Source organism: Drosophila melanogaster, chromosome 2L, assembly GCF_000001215.4.
Source record: "Drosophila melanogaster chromosome 2L".
NCBI lineage: Eukaryota > Metazoa > Arthropoda > Insecta > Diptera > Drosophilidae > Drosophila > Drosophila melanogaster.
The window spans coordinates 20,716,216-20,734,427 of NT_033779.5; the positions used below are offsets into that span (position 1 = coordinate 20,716,216).

The 18,212-nt window shown below is 44.3% G+C and overlaps 3 protein-coding genes and 1 long non-coding RNA gene across 6 annotated transcripts; 1 reads left to right on the forward strand and 3 right to left on the reverse strand.

Moving 5' to 3' along the window:
• Nucleotides 1–5,698: 5,698 nt before the first annotated feature.
• On the forward strand, nucleotides 5,699–6,247 carry lncRNA:CR45306 (long non-coding RNA:CR45306). Its single transcript, NR_124405.1, has one exon. It is a non-coding gene; the product is annotated as a long non-coding RNA:CR45306 (long non-coding RNA).
• Nucleotides 6,248–7,993: 1,746 nt separating this feature from the next.
• On the reverse strand, nucleotides 7,994–10,336 carry CG9316 (uncharacterized protein). The gene is made up of 4 exons (NM_136207.4): nucleotides 9,647–10,336; nucleotides 8,891–9,591; nucleotides 8,757–8,832; nucleotides 7,994–8,696 (listed from the first exon to the last, which is right to left on the reverse strand). Exons 1-3 carry the CDS (start codon nucleotides 10,239–10,241, stop codon nucleotides 8,782–8,784), a joined length of 1,347 nt encoding a protein of 448 aa, NP_610051.2. The 5' UTR covers nucleotides 10,242–10,336; the 3' UTR covers nucleotides 7,994–8,696; nucleotides 8,757–8,781.
• Nucleotides 10,337–10,935: 599 nt separating this feature from the next.
• Nucleotides 10,936–14,067, reverse strand: CarT (Carcinine transporter). Of its 2 annotated transcripts, none has more exons than NM_136208.4 (7): nucleotides 13,945–14,067; nucleotides 13,662–13,886; nucleotides 13,268–13,450; nucleotides 12,861–13,119; nucleotides 12,214–12,805; nucleotides 11,753–12,151; nucleotides 10,936–11,677 (listed from the first exon to the last, which is right to left on the reverse strand). In NM_136208.4, the coding sequence occupies exons 1-7, from the start codon at nucleotides 14,035–14,037 to the stop codon at nucleotides 11,404–11,406; spliced, it is 2,025 nt and encodes a 674-aa protein (NP_610052.1). In that variant the 5' UTR covers nucleotides 14,038–14,067; the 3' UTR covers nucleotides 10,936–11,403. The 2 variants fall into 2 exon arrangements, with proteins under 2 accessions (NP_610052.1, NP_724282.2); NM_165340.3 differs by having other exon boundaries at nucleotides 11,165–11,677.
• Nucleotides 14,068–14,200: 133 nt separating this feature from the next.
• On the reverse strand, nucleotides 14,201–18,094 carry TM9SF2 (Transmembrane 9 superfamily protein member 2). 2 transcript variants are annotated; one of them, NM_001273708.1, is made up of 5 exons: nucleotides 17,711–18,094; nucleotides 16,607–16,801; nucleotides 15,563–16,545; nucleotides 15,349–15,508; nucleotides 14,201–15,288 (listed from the first exon to the last, which is right to left on the reverse strand). In NM_001273708.1, the coding sequence occupies exons 1-5, from the start codon at nucleotides 17,846–17,848 to the stop codon at nucleotides 14,785–14,787; spliced, it is 1,980 nt and encodes a 659-aa protein (NP_001260637.1). In that variant the 5' UTR covers nucleotides 17,849–18,094; the 3' UTR covers nucleotides 14,201–14,784. The 2 variants fall into 2 exon arrangements, with proteins under 2 accessions (NP_001260637.1, NP_610053.1); NM_136209.3 differs by having other exon boundaries at nucleotides 14,430–15,288.
• Nucleotides 18,095–18,212: the final 118 nt, after the last annotated feature.

Consider the following 18,212-nt stretch of genomic DNA (forward strand, 5'->3'; position numbering starts at 1 on the left):
ACTCGTCTTTGCGGCGGCGACGTCTTCTGGCGTTTAAGGTTTCGTTTTCATTCGGCTTGTCGGCTTGTCGGCATGTCGGCCGCTCGTGTGCTGGACTGCATTCGCTGTGGCTATTTTTAGACAGGTTCCAAGCCACGTTTTCTAACTGTTGTTAGCGTACGAACCGGAGATCGCGGGCTGTGCACTTGGGCCTCTCCATGTGGAAGCCGCAGACAAAACGTGAGATCGCTGAGTCGGCCGGCCGACTGCTGCGTCGACCGCGACAGAGCCGAGCGACTTGGCTTTCTGGGCGCAGTGGCTCTTCCTTTCGTTTTCGGCTACATTTTTTCCCATAATGCTTTTGCCCGGGTCTCGCGGCTCTGGGTCCGGCTCACACTGCGGCCCATTGTGGCTCCGGGGTGCGGTGTGCTGTAATGTGCCGCTCTGTGGTGTGGCTTCCCATGTACATATATATTATTGTAGTTGGATTTGGGAGCGACGCAAGTGGAACTGGTCTGTGGCAGGCACCATGTGCATTCAGCACAGTGGCTGTGGATCACTCGTAAAAGGATGATGCCTCTCCATGGCTATTAAAGAAGTAGTTTCTAGGATAATGTGGTACTACCACTAGAGGTAATGAGTAGTGTTCCTAGTTATTACTCCGTTTATTCCCGATCTTTATCTATTTTTGTTATAATCTATATCTATAATCTTAAAAGCAGCTTTAGTGGCATTTCTATATTCATTTCATTGTAATATGAGAAATGGAAATATCCACGTTACTCATTAGTGGATGTTAATGGTCAGAGTTTTAGTAGTTCCATGGCGTATTAAGCTTTCTAGAAACCGCCTCCAAATCATATGGACTCTAAGCCACTGTTTCGGCCAGCTTTCTTGCTGTTGTCGATGGTGCTGTCGCTGTTCCTTTGGCGATTATGGTGGTGGCAGAGGTGGAGGTGGTGGTGGTGGTTCCAGTGGTGCTAGTGGGGCTAGTGGTGCTGCTGCTGTTGGCTGACCTGCTGGTGGCCCCAAAAAGTGCATGCAAACAGCTTAGCGTTGGAGTCTCCTAGTTGTTGCTGCTATCGCCGATATTGTTGCTGTGCCTTGGTTGTTGTTCTTGGGCTGCTTCCAAAGCGATTCGATTGCCATTGTTGCTGTTGTTGTCTCTGGCGGTTTTATTGGCTGTATTAAGCATGACATGCCAAGCCAAGCCAAGCCAAAGTCGCAGTCTCCGTCGAAGTCGACTTTGGAATCGGCACTCCTTGCTTTTGTCTCTCTGCCTTTTGTCTATTATTTATTGTTGTGGTCGTAGTAGTTGCACTGCGATGATATTCTAAATGTGCCGAGCCAAATTCGCTTCGTTTTGGCCAAGTCAACTTGGCTGGGCCTTAATGCATGTATCATTTTCGCATCGTTGCGCCCGCCAGTTCGTGAGTTTAATTTAAGGAATTTTTGCTCTTTTTGATTGCTATTTAGGCTTTGATTTTGCTGCGGAAAAAAATAAACGAAAATTCGCCCCAACTCCCCCCTGTAAATTTCAATTAGCATGCGGCACTTTGCATTGTTTCTTACCTTTTTACTTCTTCTATTGCTGCCGCATTTGCAACGGCGCCTCTCGGCTCATTTGCATAAATTGCATTTTGGGATTCGCCAACCCTTTTTTATAAACTTCACTTTCGATGCCCACTTTTTGCCTTGCCCAAAAAATGGTGACTTCCCCTGGCTAACTGAAAACAAAAACAGAAACAAAAATAAAACTAATACCAAATGGAAAACGAAACCAAAAACTCCGCTGAGTGCTTAGCCTGCAGGTGCATTTTGTGGCGAATTATTGTCATTATTTTTTTCAGTCTTCGTTTAACTATTAATATTTGTAACTTCACATAAATATATAGGTGTATTCCAAGTGCCCTGGCAATTTTGCGCTATTTTGTACCTAAATAACATTTTTGTGGGGGCTTTAAAGGCGAACATGTCATAACATCATCAAGTATACGCCCAGTTGCCATGGGTAAATCTCTTGCTCCAAAACGGCCAATGCAATGGGGCAATGCACATTTGCGGTTTTAAGTGGGTTATATCGATGGTTAGGGAGATGATTTACGGACTCACTGGCAAATTATTGTGGCGGGCACCTGGATAAATATGATCAACTTCATGTTGAAATATGACTTAATAAAGCAAAGGATTATTGGGTCTGCGGAAATGTGAGATTTTGGGACTTTAGTGGAATTTCGGTAAGCAAGCTAATGTGTTTTGTGAACGGTAAGCAAGATTTGAGTGGCAAATACGAAGTCTGTGCATCGCTTAAGCTTACTTTTCTGCTGCTTTCAAGAACATCGAATCATTTCCCTTAAAATCTCTGTTCCGCTCCATCTTTAATATTAAACTTGCCCCAGCTAGCTGCGTGCCATTTCCCATTCCGACCGCACAACTTATCCCATTATTCCTGACAGCTGCGACCTTGAAAGCTCGCACTCGAACCCAACCAACCCCGCTGTCCCTACGCAGCAATCGGCACGCCATCCGGCAATCCGCGGAGGGAGCCATCCAGCGGATGAGCGGAAGTGCGGCATTGATTTTATGGTCTGCTTCCGTTGCGTCTTGACCGCGTCACGTCTACAAGTTGCCACTGCTGCATATACAACCCCTCTCCCCCTTGACTGACTGACTGACTCGCATTTTCGTCACGCACGCCCCTAAGTAGGCAACACTTTCAGCGGTGTGTTTGTCCTTTGCTTATCTATCTCTACACTGGTAAAAAATCGTTGGAGTTTCTTTAAATTAAAGTGAAAATAGTAAAGAAAATCACTTAACTTTACCTAAACTTCGATTCGAGATAATAGATTTAAATTAAATTATTTATTAAAATAGTTATGATTATAAAATATTTCTATGATTAGCTTTTAATAATTTTTCACAGGTAATACAATTGGAATTTATTAAGCAAAATGAGTTAATGTTGCTGTAATGTGATTAAAAAATAACCATATATTTCGAGGATAAATCATTTCTCTCCATATACACATGTTTCTGGTATCTCCGCCCGGCCGTGTTATCAATGAAATTGAATTAACTGACGCAGGGGCTGGCCCTCCGGATATATAAAGCGAGTATATGACGTCGGAGGAACCTCGGTCACACACAGAACATTCGGCTCCATGGGGTGGTGATGGGTGGTGGATTTGGGTAAGGAACCGGTGGTCTGTGTGTGTCTTTGACCTCAGCGGACAAGCCCAAATTATAGATATGCCCCTTATATGAACTCGTGGTCGAGTGGGAAATGCGTGTAAAATCAATAGTAGGAGTCTTTGATAAGGAGGATGGCACCGGGCATTCGAAATAATTCAGATGTGTGTGTATTTCGGGCTGTAATCACTTGGCCTAACCTATTTAGTATAAATTATGGATGATGGCCGTGATTTGGTAATTCGATGTGATTTGTACATTTCTTTGAAAAGAGTTTTTATCTATAAGTACGTTGAAAGATGTACTTAACTTCATTACGAGGTTAATCGGTTCCAGAAAACGATTGTTTGATTTTAATATATATAATATTATTCTAATGCCTTTGGTCTTACTGTGCTATGGAAAAATAGGTTTACAAACCTTATTAAATGGCTTTAAGTGCGAAATCGATTTTGAATCCACCCATCCTTTCCGCCGCACTCGAAGGATCCCATTAGGTCGGTATCCCATTATCCTTCGGTTGCGGCTTCAGTTTTCGGTTTCAGGTTCAATCGGTGGCCCATCAATTGGCTTTGTCGATTATCAATTTCCAGCGCTAATTGGCGTGCATTATTTATAGTCGAGCGAGCACACGACGGCTGGCTGATGGCACGCATCTAATGACGTCACAGGGGAAAGCGCGAGCAGAGAAATCGATTGGCGAAACAAAGACGTCATCACTTTGCCGTCGGAGGACATGCGCAGCGTAGCAGAGCGAGACAGCAGACGGCGGGCATGAATGAATGAGTGGATGTTTGCGGGAGGGGAGCGGAGGGGAGGGGGCTTCTTATCGCGCTCAGGTGAAAATAGCCAGGTGAGTAGGCAGAGCGGCAGAGGAAAAACACCGGCCGGCGGCTCAGTTTTCCCCTTCTTTGTGGCCATCTCGCTTGCGCGATGACGTCCTTGCTGCGACACCAGTCGTCTCGCTCTCGTCTGACGTCACTTGTCCTTGACGGGGTGGTCTATTTCCGAGTGTGCAGCACCACCCGGCCATGACGTCACGGTTGTGCTGCCTGGCTTTCCGCTCCACTGCAGCGAAAGTGCCCGGAAATAGCCAGAGGATAACGACACGTGCTGCAACCCCCCGCTCTCCGCTTCCCGCACCCTGCTCCCTTGGTCCTTCCACTGGTTTTGCTCCGTAAAAATAGTTTTTGCAGTGACCATAAAAATGCAGCGTGACATACGTTGCATGGAAAGTTGAGTGGGAAAAGGCTGAAAATAACAATGGAATATTTTAAAAATATATCAAATAAATTAAGTAGGTCTGAGTGGTGGTTGAGGGGGGGTGGTTGGGGGGGTTCATATATACGCAATAGTAGTGCTATAAAAAAAAAACGATTATGAAATAGTTAGTCGGTGTATTTTTAGCGCTCATTTTATCACATACTATGCAGATTTTATAACAACCGGCAACTAAAACTGATTAATGAGACATCTCAAGACCCTCAACTAGAATCTAGAATCACCTGACATTGATTCGGTTCGCATGCGATGGCATTAGGGAAATAGCCCGCTCCCAATGGAGCAGCAGATATCCGCCTTGGCTCATTTGTAAATCGCGCAGTCAACAATTGATTTATGCAGATGGATGGGGTTCTAAAGGTTGCCCCGGCGAACGGATTGTGAATTGAATAACTCGAGTGTCCCCCATCAGCGGCCGGCGGCCATTCGATACCGTCACACTTTTTTGCTGTCCACCAGCGGAGCCAAGATGCTCCGAGATGTACTGCATGTGAAAATCGCCATAAATTAAATGGCCGCTGCAATATGTCAGTGATAAAGAGCACACGATGTTCTAGACAGAACCACAGGCAGCTCCAGTTGCAAGCTCCCAAGATGGAAGAAGATGCCGCGGCATTGAAAAAAAAAATCTATATATTGAATTAATTCGAGAGTTGCGGGTTCAAAAATTACAGGTCTTTTGGCCACAATAAAAACGCAAGATAATAACTATTGGAGTTTATAGTTATGTTGTATGTGTATGTACATTGAAGGCACTGTTTGAGTTTTTAATTATTTAAACATAAACATTTTAATATTCACGAAGAAACCACTTCGGTAACTGGCTCTTCAATAAAAAACGGAATAATCCCAGTGCATACTCAATTGCAAGTGCAGACTTCTCTAATTGCCCACCACAAACTAGAAGAACACTGAACGAAAACTTTCGCTGAAAGTAAACACAATTCACTAAATAATGTTTCTAAACTACTTAAACTCACTCAGTATGTTTGTTATTGAAAGAAAAATTTGTTCATAGAATCAGTTAGCAATTGTGAGTCTATCCGCATACAACGTCCCTTGTTTTTTTTTCAGTGTCCAACTCTGTGGCAGTGGCAACCAGTTGCATGTTCGGAGGCTCAGAAGTGGCATCTTTGGTCTCTCTCTCGGCGGCGGTTGTCTATTTTCTCACCTGCGGCGCTCAAAAGTGACCTCGACCTGTCTCAAGCTATATAGATAGATATATATATATATATAAATATATTTCTATATGGATACATGTGAGTATATCTGCTTGGATAGTCGCTTATTTATTGACATTCAGTGAGGCAATCGCCTGGCCGCAGTGGGCCATGTTGTACGTCTCTATATTCCAAAATGCATAGATTTGTATCAATTGATAGTGCAGAACAGAACAGAACAGGACAGAGAACTTGGTCAGCAGCTGAAAGGCAACATGCAATCGCGTTGTCTGCCAGCGGCTTTTGTCAAATTGAAGGTAGCTTCTACACTCGACCCTCTATAGCTAAGTGCACATACTCTGCCGTTGGAGATCCGGCGAATGGAGTTCCAGGGAGCCGCACAAAGTCGGGGCACCTTGACAAGCCCAGGCACGTCTTCGGCCGACAATTGGCCAGAGATGTTGGCCAAAAGATGCTCGCAGTCGGGCTGGCTTGATTGTCTCCCCTCCACTTGTGCCTCGAACCTCCAAGATTCCGAATGCGGGTAATACCCTATTCTAACGATTCTTGAAAACATGTGCTATGCTAATGAAACTAAATATTAGTACTAACTATAATTTATAATTGTATAAACTTATAAATGCAATATAATTAAATATAAAAAAATATTTAAGACTCATTTTTTTTTTAAATATATTCAGTTAGGAGGCATAGAGCATTGGCAACTCCCCCTGCTTGGCTAATGCCAATCAAATTCCATTTGATTTCACTTCCCTCGCATTTTTCGGGCAGTCAGAATGCGCGGAATTAATTAAGCGGCTTAAATAAGATGTACTAACAATTTGTTGCTAATGTGCCAATCAGCCAGCCGCCTGGGCCCAAAAAGTTCATCAGCTTTGGGTTGGGGAGTCAAAGAACAAGGAGTGTGCATTACTAAATTAACTTTTGCATCATCGACTAGCGAATCACCAGCGACCGAATCGTGCATGAAAACATCTCCGAGGAATCAAATGAATTCGGATCTGCCCCAAACACAGAAAAGAAACGAAATATTGTAATTTCAATATTAAATTAATGTTGGCAGCTCTTGATTTCTTGTTGCTGGTGCACCATGGTGTTGCAGCATGTGGCGTGCCGCAAAATAATTTGCGAGTCCAAAACAAAGTGGGTCGTTCGCCGCATGACTGTGGGTGGGTGGCTCATAAAAGTTTATTTCCAATCGAGCGGAATAGGTGTTTCACAAAAAGCATTAGAAATTAAGATTGGATTGAAAACGCAAGTTTTACAATTGTAATAGTAAGTGGAATTTACATCTTTAAGTTAGTCCAGCAAAGTGGAACCAATGTTACTCAATATATTCAAGAAATTGATTAGAAAGTTGACACGGAAATGGGATAACTTCTCAAGATATTATGTCAGGCATATTGTCAGTGTTGGTACTTAGCTTAATTGATGAAAAATCGTTATAAATTATAATCGCTGCACTTTCCCTTGTGCCTTTTACTTCCACTCACTCCGCTGAAGCGAAAACCCTAAGATTCCGCCCCTTTTCGTTCGGATTCTTCCCAGACGTTGGGCGATACCAAAAGTTCATCCATCGAGAGGTGTGCTAAGCGATAGCAAAAGCCATTTCCCATAATCGCAAGCCACCACAACAACCCCCCCCCCGAACAACAACAACAACAGCAACATTAGGAACAACAACAAAGTCACCGAGCAACAAACAACACGAATTTCTATGGCATCAGGGTAACAATTTTAAGGCTTGTCTCTCTTATGAAATACGACAGCCCAGCGAGATTTTTAAATAATTCACAGGCGTGATTGGACACGCTTCGAGTATATAGTAGTAGTATCTGCCAGATACGATACTGCAAAGGGGCAGGGTACGCCAAATTATCCCTGCTTAATGTGCCCCACTCATGCAAACCCTGCTCCTCCGGATGAGCCGAAGATGCCACCGCAACTTGTGGCCAAATGTCAGCAAGCTGCCTGCTCTGCTGGTCCAGTTAAAGTACACTAATTAGTCAGATAGCCGAGCATGGCGGACACCTGAACATGTCAAGGCATTCGCCGGGGTGCCCCTGGCCACCAGAACCCCTGCTAACCCACTGCTAACCCCCTGCTAACCCCTTCTAGCACCGTCGATCGGAGAGTCGCGGCGATTGCAGCCGCCGACAGCCATTTAAGGAGCCACTCGAGGTCAGTGTAAAACAAATAGCACACGCAAAAAACAATCAAAACGTATAGATGACTAACCAGTGGAGTAGTGGAGTGGCCACAGGTGAGTTCGCTCTACGATCTGCACTGCAAATAATTCTAGAGAAAAGGTGTCATACCAAATCACACAAAAAACCTGTGAAGAATGACTGGTTAAAAGATTTAATTGAACCCAACTGGACATATGTATTATAAGAGTCCTGCAAGATACATTAGTTCTATAATTAAACAAAATGTTTTCTATTTTTCCAAGTGTAATCAACTGGACGCGGTCACTTAGCTTCCTGCTGCTAACACAGACATCATCGGCCAACAAAGCAACAAAGTTCAGTTCCAATAGAGCAGCAATTGAATGCGAAATTTATTGCCGGCGATCGATCGCTTGGATCGAATTGAATCGCGGATTCAGAACTGTATCGAATATCGCGTATTGTTCGATTTCGGTTTCCATTCGTTTGGCTTGTTAGCCAGCCGCTTGACGTACTACAGCCAAAGGCCCAAAGTGCAGCGACACGACCCACACACGTTTGTCCGCAATTATCGGCGTTCTAATGGAGCATTGTGAGCATTGTGATGATCATAAATTTCGATCGTCCACTTCCTTATGGCAGCCATGGGGTCATGACTCATCGATCCAGTGAGGATCCCATTGTCTTAGCTATCCGCGCTCCAAGGCCATCGAATGTTCCACTCACGGAAGAAGTGCCCACCACGTCTATTCCCTAATCCAGAAATCACAGCTACGGTTCCTTATGGCAAAAATAATACTTGCACTCCTTTTAAACTGATTTTTATTAATAGAAATCAAATTTGATTGGTTTTGGGCAGTGTCTCTCTTGATATTTGATGTTCAATAAGAAATGATTCCTTGGCAACACAAAATTTGATCAAATTATTGCAACAATTCATAGACATTTATTTTCTTACCATTTTCCATTCGAGTGGTGTCGTTTTAAATAAAATTAACCTTTAGACGATTCAAGGAATTCACGTAATCCGGATGCTGCAAAATATGAAAGTGTTAGTATATGCTTTCGAAACTCCCGCCCCGGTTTTCCCACCGTCAATATAGGCCGCCTGATCATGGTTCCCTTTACATTGAGCACCACATCACGACCTGATCCCTTCGAGCAGAATCCAATGGCCTGGATCACAAACTCCTCGGTGATCTGCTCGCAATCGGTCAAATCAATAACTTTCAACTGGGGACACTTCCGCAACATCCTCATCATCCCCACGTCCATCACCCGACCGCACGCGGTCAGACCAAATCGCTCCAGCTGGCTGAGATCGTTGAAGAACTTGAAGTGATCGTCGTCCAGGATATCGTTGTTGCTGAACCGCAGATCCGTGAGGCTACTCAACTGTCCCAGGCACCTGGCGTGCTCATTGGTGATATTGAACTGACCGGATAGGTGCAGATGGGTGAGCTTGTTTCCTCGTTTCTCTGCCAGAACCGTAAGGAACCCAATATTCAGCTCGTTGGAGGTCATCCAGGTTTTCAGTGTACAGCGCTCCAGCTTGGGCAGGTTGGCGATTACCTCGAAGTTGGTGTCGCAGCCGGAGAAGATCAGTTCCACCAAGTTCGTGCAGCTCTCGGCGATTTTCTGGTACAAGCTCACATTCATAACCTCGAAACAACAGTCGTCGAGATCCAAAGTGTGCAACGACTTAAGCGGAATTCCAAACTCCATCGAGTTCCATAGCAGACAGTCTCGAAGGACCAAAGTTTTGAGATTGGGAAAACCGCAGAGATTTTGGCCTGTTGCGAAAATAAAGTCCCGCAAACGCATAAATAGAGTGCAGTGCATACCTACCTGTATAGCAACCATTAACCAGTTCAAAAAACTCCAGCTCCTGGTTGGGCTGCATATCAAAGTTGAGCACATCCTCTGCATCCAAACACTCAATAGTCACCCGTTTCAAGTGCGTCATTTTGGACATAATCGATCGGTAGTGAAACTCATCGGTGGCGTTCGAGTAACTAATCTCCTCCAGATTGGGGCAGTATTCCTTTACGAACTCCACCAGCAGGGACTCCTTTTGGTAGGACGCACAGTCCACTTGAAGGACTCTGATGAAGGGTCCCGCCACCTTGAAGAACCTGATCAATTGCGGCAGAGGCACCGTCTCCAGACTAACCATGTCCAAAGCATTTCGTTGCACTCTCGCCCAGCCCTCGAAGGCCGCTCGGAACTTGGGCGCCACACAGGCCAGCAGAACCTTATCGGTAATCCTGGGCAGAAACTCGAGAACCAGTCGGATGATGTCCTCCGGCAGATCAAGCAGACTGGTCCTGCATAATGGCGATGGCGATGGCGATGGCTCACTTTTTTGGACTCCACCCGGGCGATTGGAGCGAACTGGGAATGGAGTCTTCACTGATCTCGAATGCGTTTTCGCCTTAGGCATTTTTTGGATTATTTGCTTGTACGTAAATTTAGATTAATTCATTTTTGACACTGCCCAGATGTTATGATAGGAAATAAGGGAAAATCAAGCTCGACCTTGTGTAACCGGGTAAATATTAGAGTCCTGATACCGTAATTCAAGATCCAAATCTAAATACTCCAGAGATCTATAGGGAAAAAGACTAGGACAAAGGACCATCTTAACGAATCTTTGGATTTGGAACTGCGTACTGAACTTAAGTAGCAATATTAAGAAACTACATTTTTGCTTGCAAGATCTCCTTGGTGTCAACATATTTGTGATCTGATCCAGCATTATGAATTCCCATGGGTCCAGGCACTTCCTACGGTTGACAGTGACCGCCAGCAGTTTACGGTCGACAGGTGGGGGCAATTTCGCGCATTCCTCTATTATTCACCGCATGAGCAAGTTTTCTTTTTGTTTGACAACAATTAATTGCATAATTGTCTGAATAAATGCATAAATCAATTACCGGTGATTGAGAAGTCGCCATACGATATACGCTACACGTACTTATTTATTTATTTATTTTTACCGGATATGTTTGAAGAATTAAGTTTCGGTTTTTGTTTACAAAGCTTTTGTAATTCACAAAAGCAAACAACTTAGGCATAATGGCAATGCCCTATAATTAATGGAAAAGTAATGGAAAAGGAAAAGAAAACTGGTATTTAAAGGAGGAAATTGTTATAGATTTAATTTTAAGCAGTTAAAGTATGCTGCTCTATTTGCTCATAGCAAATACTTCTAAAACACGGAATCAAAAGCGTTTACTTAGAGAACTATTATTTAAATTATAAATAAATTAGTAAGCAATTAAATAGTGCTGTTATATGTTAAGTAACTTGTTGAAACATTAATTTCGTTATTTTTCATACAATGACAATTGCTAACATTGTGCTGCAAAAATGGTAAGTTTTTATGATTAATTATATTTGTATGTTTGTTTTTAAAGAAGTCTCTGCCCATAGTTCTATATTTAAAAAGATATCCCTTAGCGTTAAGCAATAGATTAGTAAATAGTTTATATGCAATCATTTTAAACTTTAGCGAAAACAAAGAATAGCCTTGCAGTTTATCTAATTAATTTTAAGAAATCTCTTCTAGATGTGACAATACATTAGATTTGTCGCTACAAATCTTAGATCCAATGAGTCAACTGCATGGTGCCATCATGCGTCCTCTGGGTGTCCATGACGCTCATTTGGCGCACTAATCGCTTCATCGAGGGCCGATGAACAGGTCGCCCACTTCCACTGGCCGTTGTGTCCAGGGGCGTACGCTCGTCAATGCGGGGAGCCGGCTCCCGAACCCGTCGACTGTCCCGCAGCTCCAATTCCACCTCAGAAGCATTGGTGGAGGATCCAGCCAGGACATCCAGGTTCTCGTACGACGCAGGTTGAGATAAAATCTCTCTGCAAAAAGTAAGCACAATATATATTAAATTAGTTTTATACCCGCCTTGGTCACCACATGCACATTGAACTCACGGCTTTTGAGCGCATCTACAGCAATCTTTGAACTGCCAGTTCTTGCCAAACTCCTCGCCCTCCTCGATGGTCTGCGGCAAGCGATGATGCAGTGTTTCCGGCAGCCGCAATCCCGTCATGCCGCCCAGCATCGAAAGGAAGCCCATGATGACCAAGGGCAGTTTAAGATTGTCCTTTCCCAAGTAGGTAATAAAAGGTATGCCAATGAGACCCAATCCTCCAATATAACTGGAAGCACCAATGCCGATACCCCGAACCTGAGTGGGATAAAGTTCCCCGGCAAAGGGGTATATGATCAGGAAGGAGGCGGATAGCAAGGCTTTGGATACTAGATACAGCACAAGGGTCTCATCCACGGCATCATCGGGCAACATTACAGTGATCACACAGGCCACGCCACTGAAAAATGTTGGACTTCGAATTTTACACAAAAAACACAAGATGATGGGTCAAACACCTACCCCAATATCATTGATAAGCTCAATGGCCATCTTCTGCCCCAGGTATCCATGAAGTACCAGCAGCACAAATAGCTCGGCAGCTCCACAACAGCCGACAGAAAGAAGCTGACATACTGATTGGTGCCCAGCGCTGGTCCGTAATAACTGAGTCCCAGATAAACCGTCTCATTGGCAAACCAACTCAGCGTGATTAGGATGGTCTTTAAGCGCATATTGGGGGTGCGACAGAGATCTGCTAGCCCCACATTGGCCATCTTTTTCTTTTGCTTCTTGAGCTTATCCCGTCGTATCTGAGCCTCCAGCTTGAGATGCACAGCCTCGGGAAACTCTCTGCCATTGACCTTTGCCATGCGCTCCAGAATCTTGAGAGCCTCCTCCAGGCGACCGCGCATCAAAAGCCATCTCGGTGATTCCGGCATGACGAACATGTACAGGAAATAGGCGTAAAACGGCAGGGATGTGATGTAGGAGAGGCGCACCCAATCCCGCTCCAGATAAGTGACGCCGGACAGGAGCATGATGCCCGAAGTGTAAAAGGTGCACGTCATCACAGTCACGAAGGATCGATAGTTTTCACCCACCAGTTCCAGAGCTGCAGACGCAGAAAAGTTAATGGTTAAAGTTAGAAGCAACAATGAAATACCCACATATTATAAATGGTATCTGGTAGACAGCTGGAATGGTCAGTCCTACGATGACTCGACTGCCGGCCCAAGTCCAAAAATCCTTGCTCAGCGAAGTCATTAGGCTGCCAGCCAGCAAAGTGGCCAAACAGACGAAATAGGAGAGCCTTCGTCCACCACGATCATTGAGTAATCCGAAAAGATAGACTCCCACTGGACCGCCAGTATTAAGAGCAGCCAATCCAATCGTAGGATAAATATCCTGATCGCACACTAGATCGAACTGAAATAGGAGGATTTAATGGTTTATAGTAAGCCAATCCTTCGCTCCTAGGTAAAGGTAGTACTGATGCTTGGGAAATGATTCGAGCAACTCCTACATGAATGACGTTGTAGTTTCAAATGAAGGCTTGGTGGTCTGGATTGCGCACATCAATCACAATGGAGGACCAGACGACGCTTGTGTTGTACTCCCATCCCTGGGGGCACTTGATCAGTGGCCAACTGGCATTCGGCTCCATGGTCGTCAGGTCATCCTCTTCCCCCGATTCAAGGAGCTGCGTCCAGTTGACTCCGTAGGTATAACATTTGCTGTAGACCAGTTCGTCGTTATCCTTGAAATAATTATTTCATCAGTTATTTCAAAATATATTTAAATAATAGAAGGCATAGAATATAAGGTTTACCTCTCCCCCATTTCATTGTTAGCCCCTTCGATTACTCATCGAACCACCCTCGTATCGACCCTTCACCTTAAGCAACGCACAATCAATGGGCTGACTTGATTGCCTTAGCCTCGGCACTCGTATGGCTGCAATTACTCACCAGTTCCTTGGGTATGGACAGCGATTTTCGCTGCTCCAGGGGCAAGTCGAGTAGCTCCGGGATGCGACACCAATAGTCATCCGGAGTATCAGCCATAAACAACTGGTTAAACGCACAAAAACCGCACGGTATGCAGGCGGGCAGGCAAATTCCGAAAACCAAGAGCTTCTGGTATTTGCCGAATTCGCCAATGGTGGGCAGAAGGTCGTCCAGATCGAAGGCCTCCTGGAAAGAAAACAGCAAATCTAGAGAAGATCAAGGACCGTGTCTCACAGATATGCACATCCACCGAGGGCTGGGATTCGGGCTTGTGGCGTTGTCGCAGCTCCGAAAGTTCATCGTATTCGTCCCCATCGTTGTCCTCAATATCTGACATGGATGCGCCTCTAGACAAGCTCTGAGCTGGAAATGTTTACTCACACTGCCCGATTGGCTCAGCTCACGGAAGCCATAGAAGCAACCACTGACAACTGTCAGTTGTCTAGGGTTGAAAGAATGAGCTGGTTCTGTTGATAGTAAAAAGTTTGTCGCAGTGGGCTCGATTCGTAATTTATATTTTTGTTTATTCTTTAGTCGCAAGTTAGATTTAAATAGTTTAAACTAAAGTATTTAAAATATTACACGTGAATTCAATCCTGCTCGAATTACGGCTAAGACGAGCCACTAATTACAGTTGTTAGGCTTTGATATTACAAGTAGAGAACGGGGTTTAAAGTACTTCGTTATGCAGCTCAGTACATTTAAAGGGATTTTAGTTTTTTTTTTCTTGATAATTTCTTCTTTTCTTGGAATCGTTGCTAGAGCTGGGAAATGGACAATGCTAAATTTTACGCCTAAAGATTAACAGAACGAAGAGCTATACAAAAGATGCTTCAAGTCGTTTTAACTCCAACTCGTTCGCTGTTTACTGCTTAAAAATTATTGCGCGCTTCGTTACTCCACTGTTCCTTGCCTGATACAAACATATGTTATTATACACATATCAATCGTAATTATAGTAAACAGAAAACTGTCTGTGCCGGGCGCACAGCGCAGAAATCACACACACATTAGGCTTAAGTGTAAATTTGTGGCTACACATACAAAAATACATTCGCACGAGCTCCTTCTTGAATTATGCGGTTTAATCCACCTTGACAACACTGTAGATCTTACGTATGAACCAAAAGCACGCGAAGAACCCGATGGTGCCGGTCAGCAAGAAGAACAGGAATACCATAATGGCCGTGTAGCCGAAATACAGGAACGTCGAGGCACTGTCCTTGATCGAAAGCTTTGTGACGAAGTAGTGGCAGCAGTATATGAACAGATAGACTGCTGTGAAGCCGGACGTCAGGAAGGAGCGCCACCACCAGTGATAGTCCTCCGCACACAAGTGAAAGTAGCACAGCAGAATGGTGGTCTCCGAGCATGTGATGACCAATATGACAAAGACCAGGAACAGAAAACCGAACATGTAGTAAATCTGGCTGGACCACAGCGAGCTCAGGATAAAGAACAGCTGAATGAAGATGCAGCCAAAGGGTAGAACGCCGCCCATAACGATTCCAGGAATAGGCTGTGTGTAGATCGATTGGTCCGGAATCTGACGGGGAATCTGGTTGGTACGCACAGGGTGCTCCAATGCCTGAAATCGTACAGACAAATGTAAGGAACCATTTTAAAAACTAGCTAAATATATACTCACGCGCTTGCGGAATCCAAAGTAAGCTCCTACAAAGGTTAGTGGCACAGAGACGCCAAACCACAAGGCAAGCAGAGCAATTAGCGTGCTAAATGGCACAGCTCCGGAGCTATTTTCCCCCCACAGCACCAGGTTCATGACGAAGAACAATGAGAAGACCACACTAAAAAAGAAAAACGATTAAATAATAATATCGCTTTAATTTCAAAGAACTTACCCAGGGCAAACGATCGAGGTAAGGATGACATTACTCTTCCATTTCAGCCCACCGAAACTCTTGTAGATACGCGCAGACACGTAACCAGCCGGTGTACCCAACGAAACAAACAAGACCATGGAACAGGTCATCAGGGCTCCCCGATTGGCTGGGGACAAGAATCCCAGGCAGGCAAATGCTAAGGTGATCATGGCCATCACAAGCACCTGTACACCCGAACCCAGGAATACCGACAACAGCATGCCCTTCCGCGGCGGCCTGAACACATCACCATGTACCAGTTTCCAGCCAAACTCCTCCTGGGCATCCTCACCGCTATCCATCTGATTATAGCGGGCTATATCTTTGTGCAACGTACGCAGCATTATCATTGCCACCATGCCACTCAGGAAAAGGACAATAACCAGGGAGTTGAGAATGGAGAACCACTGGATATTCGTGTGCGGCATGGATTCCAAAATGTAGTCCCAACGTGATGACCATTTGATAGAATCGTTCTTTACAAACTTCACGCTGTACGTGTAGACAATTTCCAGCTGTTCTCCAGCCTTTAAAGAGTTCTCACTGATTGCCAGTGGCTCTGTGCTCAAGCAATTGGGGTTTTCCTTATCGGTGTGCTTAATAGATTTGGGAGTCACTTTTACAGAGATTATGCGTCCACTGTTGCCGAACTGAATTCCCCAGTCCTCCGACTGTCCACTGTGATAAGTAATCTCGAGATCCACATGGTTGAATGGATAATAATGCATTGGCTGGTTATATATAGAGTTGATGGGACAACCCTCGCCATCACTGCGAACTAGACAACCCATGGGAAAACCAATTCCGCAGTATTGCTTGCCGTTCTCCAGTGGGTAGCACCATGTAACCGGCATGTTGTCCACAATCCAATGATGTTGGTAGTTCAAGCTGATTCCTTTCTTAAGAACCATCATACGACGGTTGCTAGCCGGATCGTCTCCTTTGTAAGTCTTGACACAGGTCTAAATACGAAGAGTCATTAAATCATTATGTTGGTAATGCGTTAAAACTGTTTAATCTTACGGTCGCACATTGCTGGTTTTCCAAGAACTGAATTTTATAGGGTCCTGGACGAATTCGCTCTCCGAACACAACCTGTCCCAGATTCTCCACCGGTGAGTTCTGCTCCTCGCCCAAACAAAAGTCGAAGTGATGGTACTCATAGGGTATTACGGATTCCTCAGTGTTTAAGCGGTTGACGTACAACAAGATTTCCGACTGAAGAAGATAATCAGGAATTAGATCAATCAATTGGATTGACAACTGTTGATAATACTAGTGTATTTTAATCTTATCGTGGAAATAATTATTAAAGTTTGGTAAAAATTCCAAAAGTTTGCAAATGCGTTCGATAATTTGACCCCGTAATTTGCTTTTACTTTGGGTTCTTAGAAATTTATCTTATCAAAAAGCTCTCTTAGATTGTTAGAAACAATTGAATGTGAAACACCTTAATTAATTCTTATCATTGGGCAACGTCTAATTTAAGGGCGTATAAACCGATTAGGATTTCTTGACCTACGGGTATATTAAAAAGTTGTTTAGATTTGTTTAAAGATAAGATGAAGCAAACAAAACCAATAGCTCACGCTTTATCATCCAATAGTTAGGTCATCTTTTAAAAGGGCTAACCCCATCTATTTGGGATATCAAACTAAAAATTATACTTTGTCCTGAATTTATATTGTTATTGTGTTATACTATTATTACTAAAAAGAAAATAACCCAAACATAATGCAAGGAAGCATGACAAGCTAACCGCGTTCCCTGGTTCAATTATTGGTTAGCCGCCACTATGTTAAGATTCTTAAGGTCGGGAGCCCCCGAAATCGCATTCGCGAGCCAGCTGAACCAACATTAGAACTCCCATCTAGCTGTCGCTAGGAAAGAGAGCTGGCGTAGGCAACGTCAGCAGAAGTTGAGATAGAGGGCCACATATGGACCCCACATATAACTAGTTACTGCGCTTATCAGTGCTTCCGCCTGTGACCACCATTAGAGGAATATAGAACCAATGTACATAACTAGTTCCAGTGCCTTTGCTAATTGTGGCGGGCGTGGGGCAAACACACCCACTATCTACGTACATATGTACATCTGCACTTCTGCACATACGTATACACCTACCTTGCATGTGGATGAGACGTCGGTTTTCTTGCAGAAATTGACCGGTGCCAGTCCGGGCAGATAGAAGGCCTGTGTCGGGGTCGCAAGGTGCAAGAGAACGACGCCCAGGAGCGGCAGAAGTCCGGATAGCAGGATCATCTCGAATTGGGGTAACCAACGAACGGCAGGAGTAGCAGACCTTCTTCCTTTACTTGTACGGGTTGTAATCACAACGTGGCCGTGTCCGCGATTCTCTGCCACACTTTCCGGATCGGCGGGCCACGCACAAACCGTACTATCTGGATATTTATCGGAATATACGGAGTTTTTCGAGTGTTTTTACTACGTTTCCTCTTTTTTGCCGAACGTCAGCACTGTAGCAGCGTTGCCACCTAGTACAGCTGAGAGGGCTGCCAACTGGCTGACAAAAAAACTACCAGCATTTGCAAAGCTAAATATTACCGCGAAAACCTTTAGCTCTTATTATTATTACGTGCAAAACGAAATTTGGTAGACTTAATAA

Excerpts from the sequence above, each read along its gene's own strand:
- TM9SF2 (NM_001273708.1), bottom strand. The coding sequence starts at position 17,848 with ATGATCCTGCTATCCGGACTTCTGCCGCTCCTGGGCGTCGTTCTCTTG. Across the intron at positions 16,802-17,710 it reads ACGTCTCATCCACATGCAAG|TCGGAAATCTTGTTGTACGT; the intron begins GTAGGTGTATAC and ends TATCTTCTTCAG. Across the intron at positions 16,546-16,606 it reads AAAACCAGCAATGTGCGACC|ACCTGTGTCAAGACTTACAA; the intron begins GTAAGATTAAAC and ends CTTCGTATTTAG.
- CarT (NM_136208.4), bottom strand. The coding sequence starts at position 14,037 with ATGTCAGATATTGAGGACAACGATGGGGACGAATACGATGAACTTTCG. Across the intron at positions 12,152-12,213 it reads AGCTTATCAATGATATTGGG|TGGCGTGGCCTGTGTGATCA; the intron begins GTAGGTGTTTGA and ends AACATTTTTCAG. Across the intron at positions 11,678-11,752 it reads TGTAGATGCGCTCAAAAGCC|AGAGATTTTATCTCAACCTG; the intron begins GTGAGTTCAATG and ends TACTTTTTGCAG.
- CG9316 (NM_136207.4), bottom strand. The coding sequence starts at position 10,241 with ATGCCTAAGGCGAAAACGCATTCGAGATCAGTGAAGACTCCATTCCCA. Across the intron at positions 9,592-9,646 it reads GGTTAATGGTTGCTATACAG|GCCAAAATCTCTGCGGTTTT; the intron begins GTAGGTATGCAC and ends TTTTCGCAACAG. Across the intron at positions 8,833-8,890 it reads TCAGGCGGCCTATATTGACG|CATCCGGATTACGTGAATTC; the intron begins GTGGGAAAACCG and ends CATATTTTGCAG.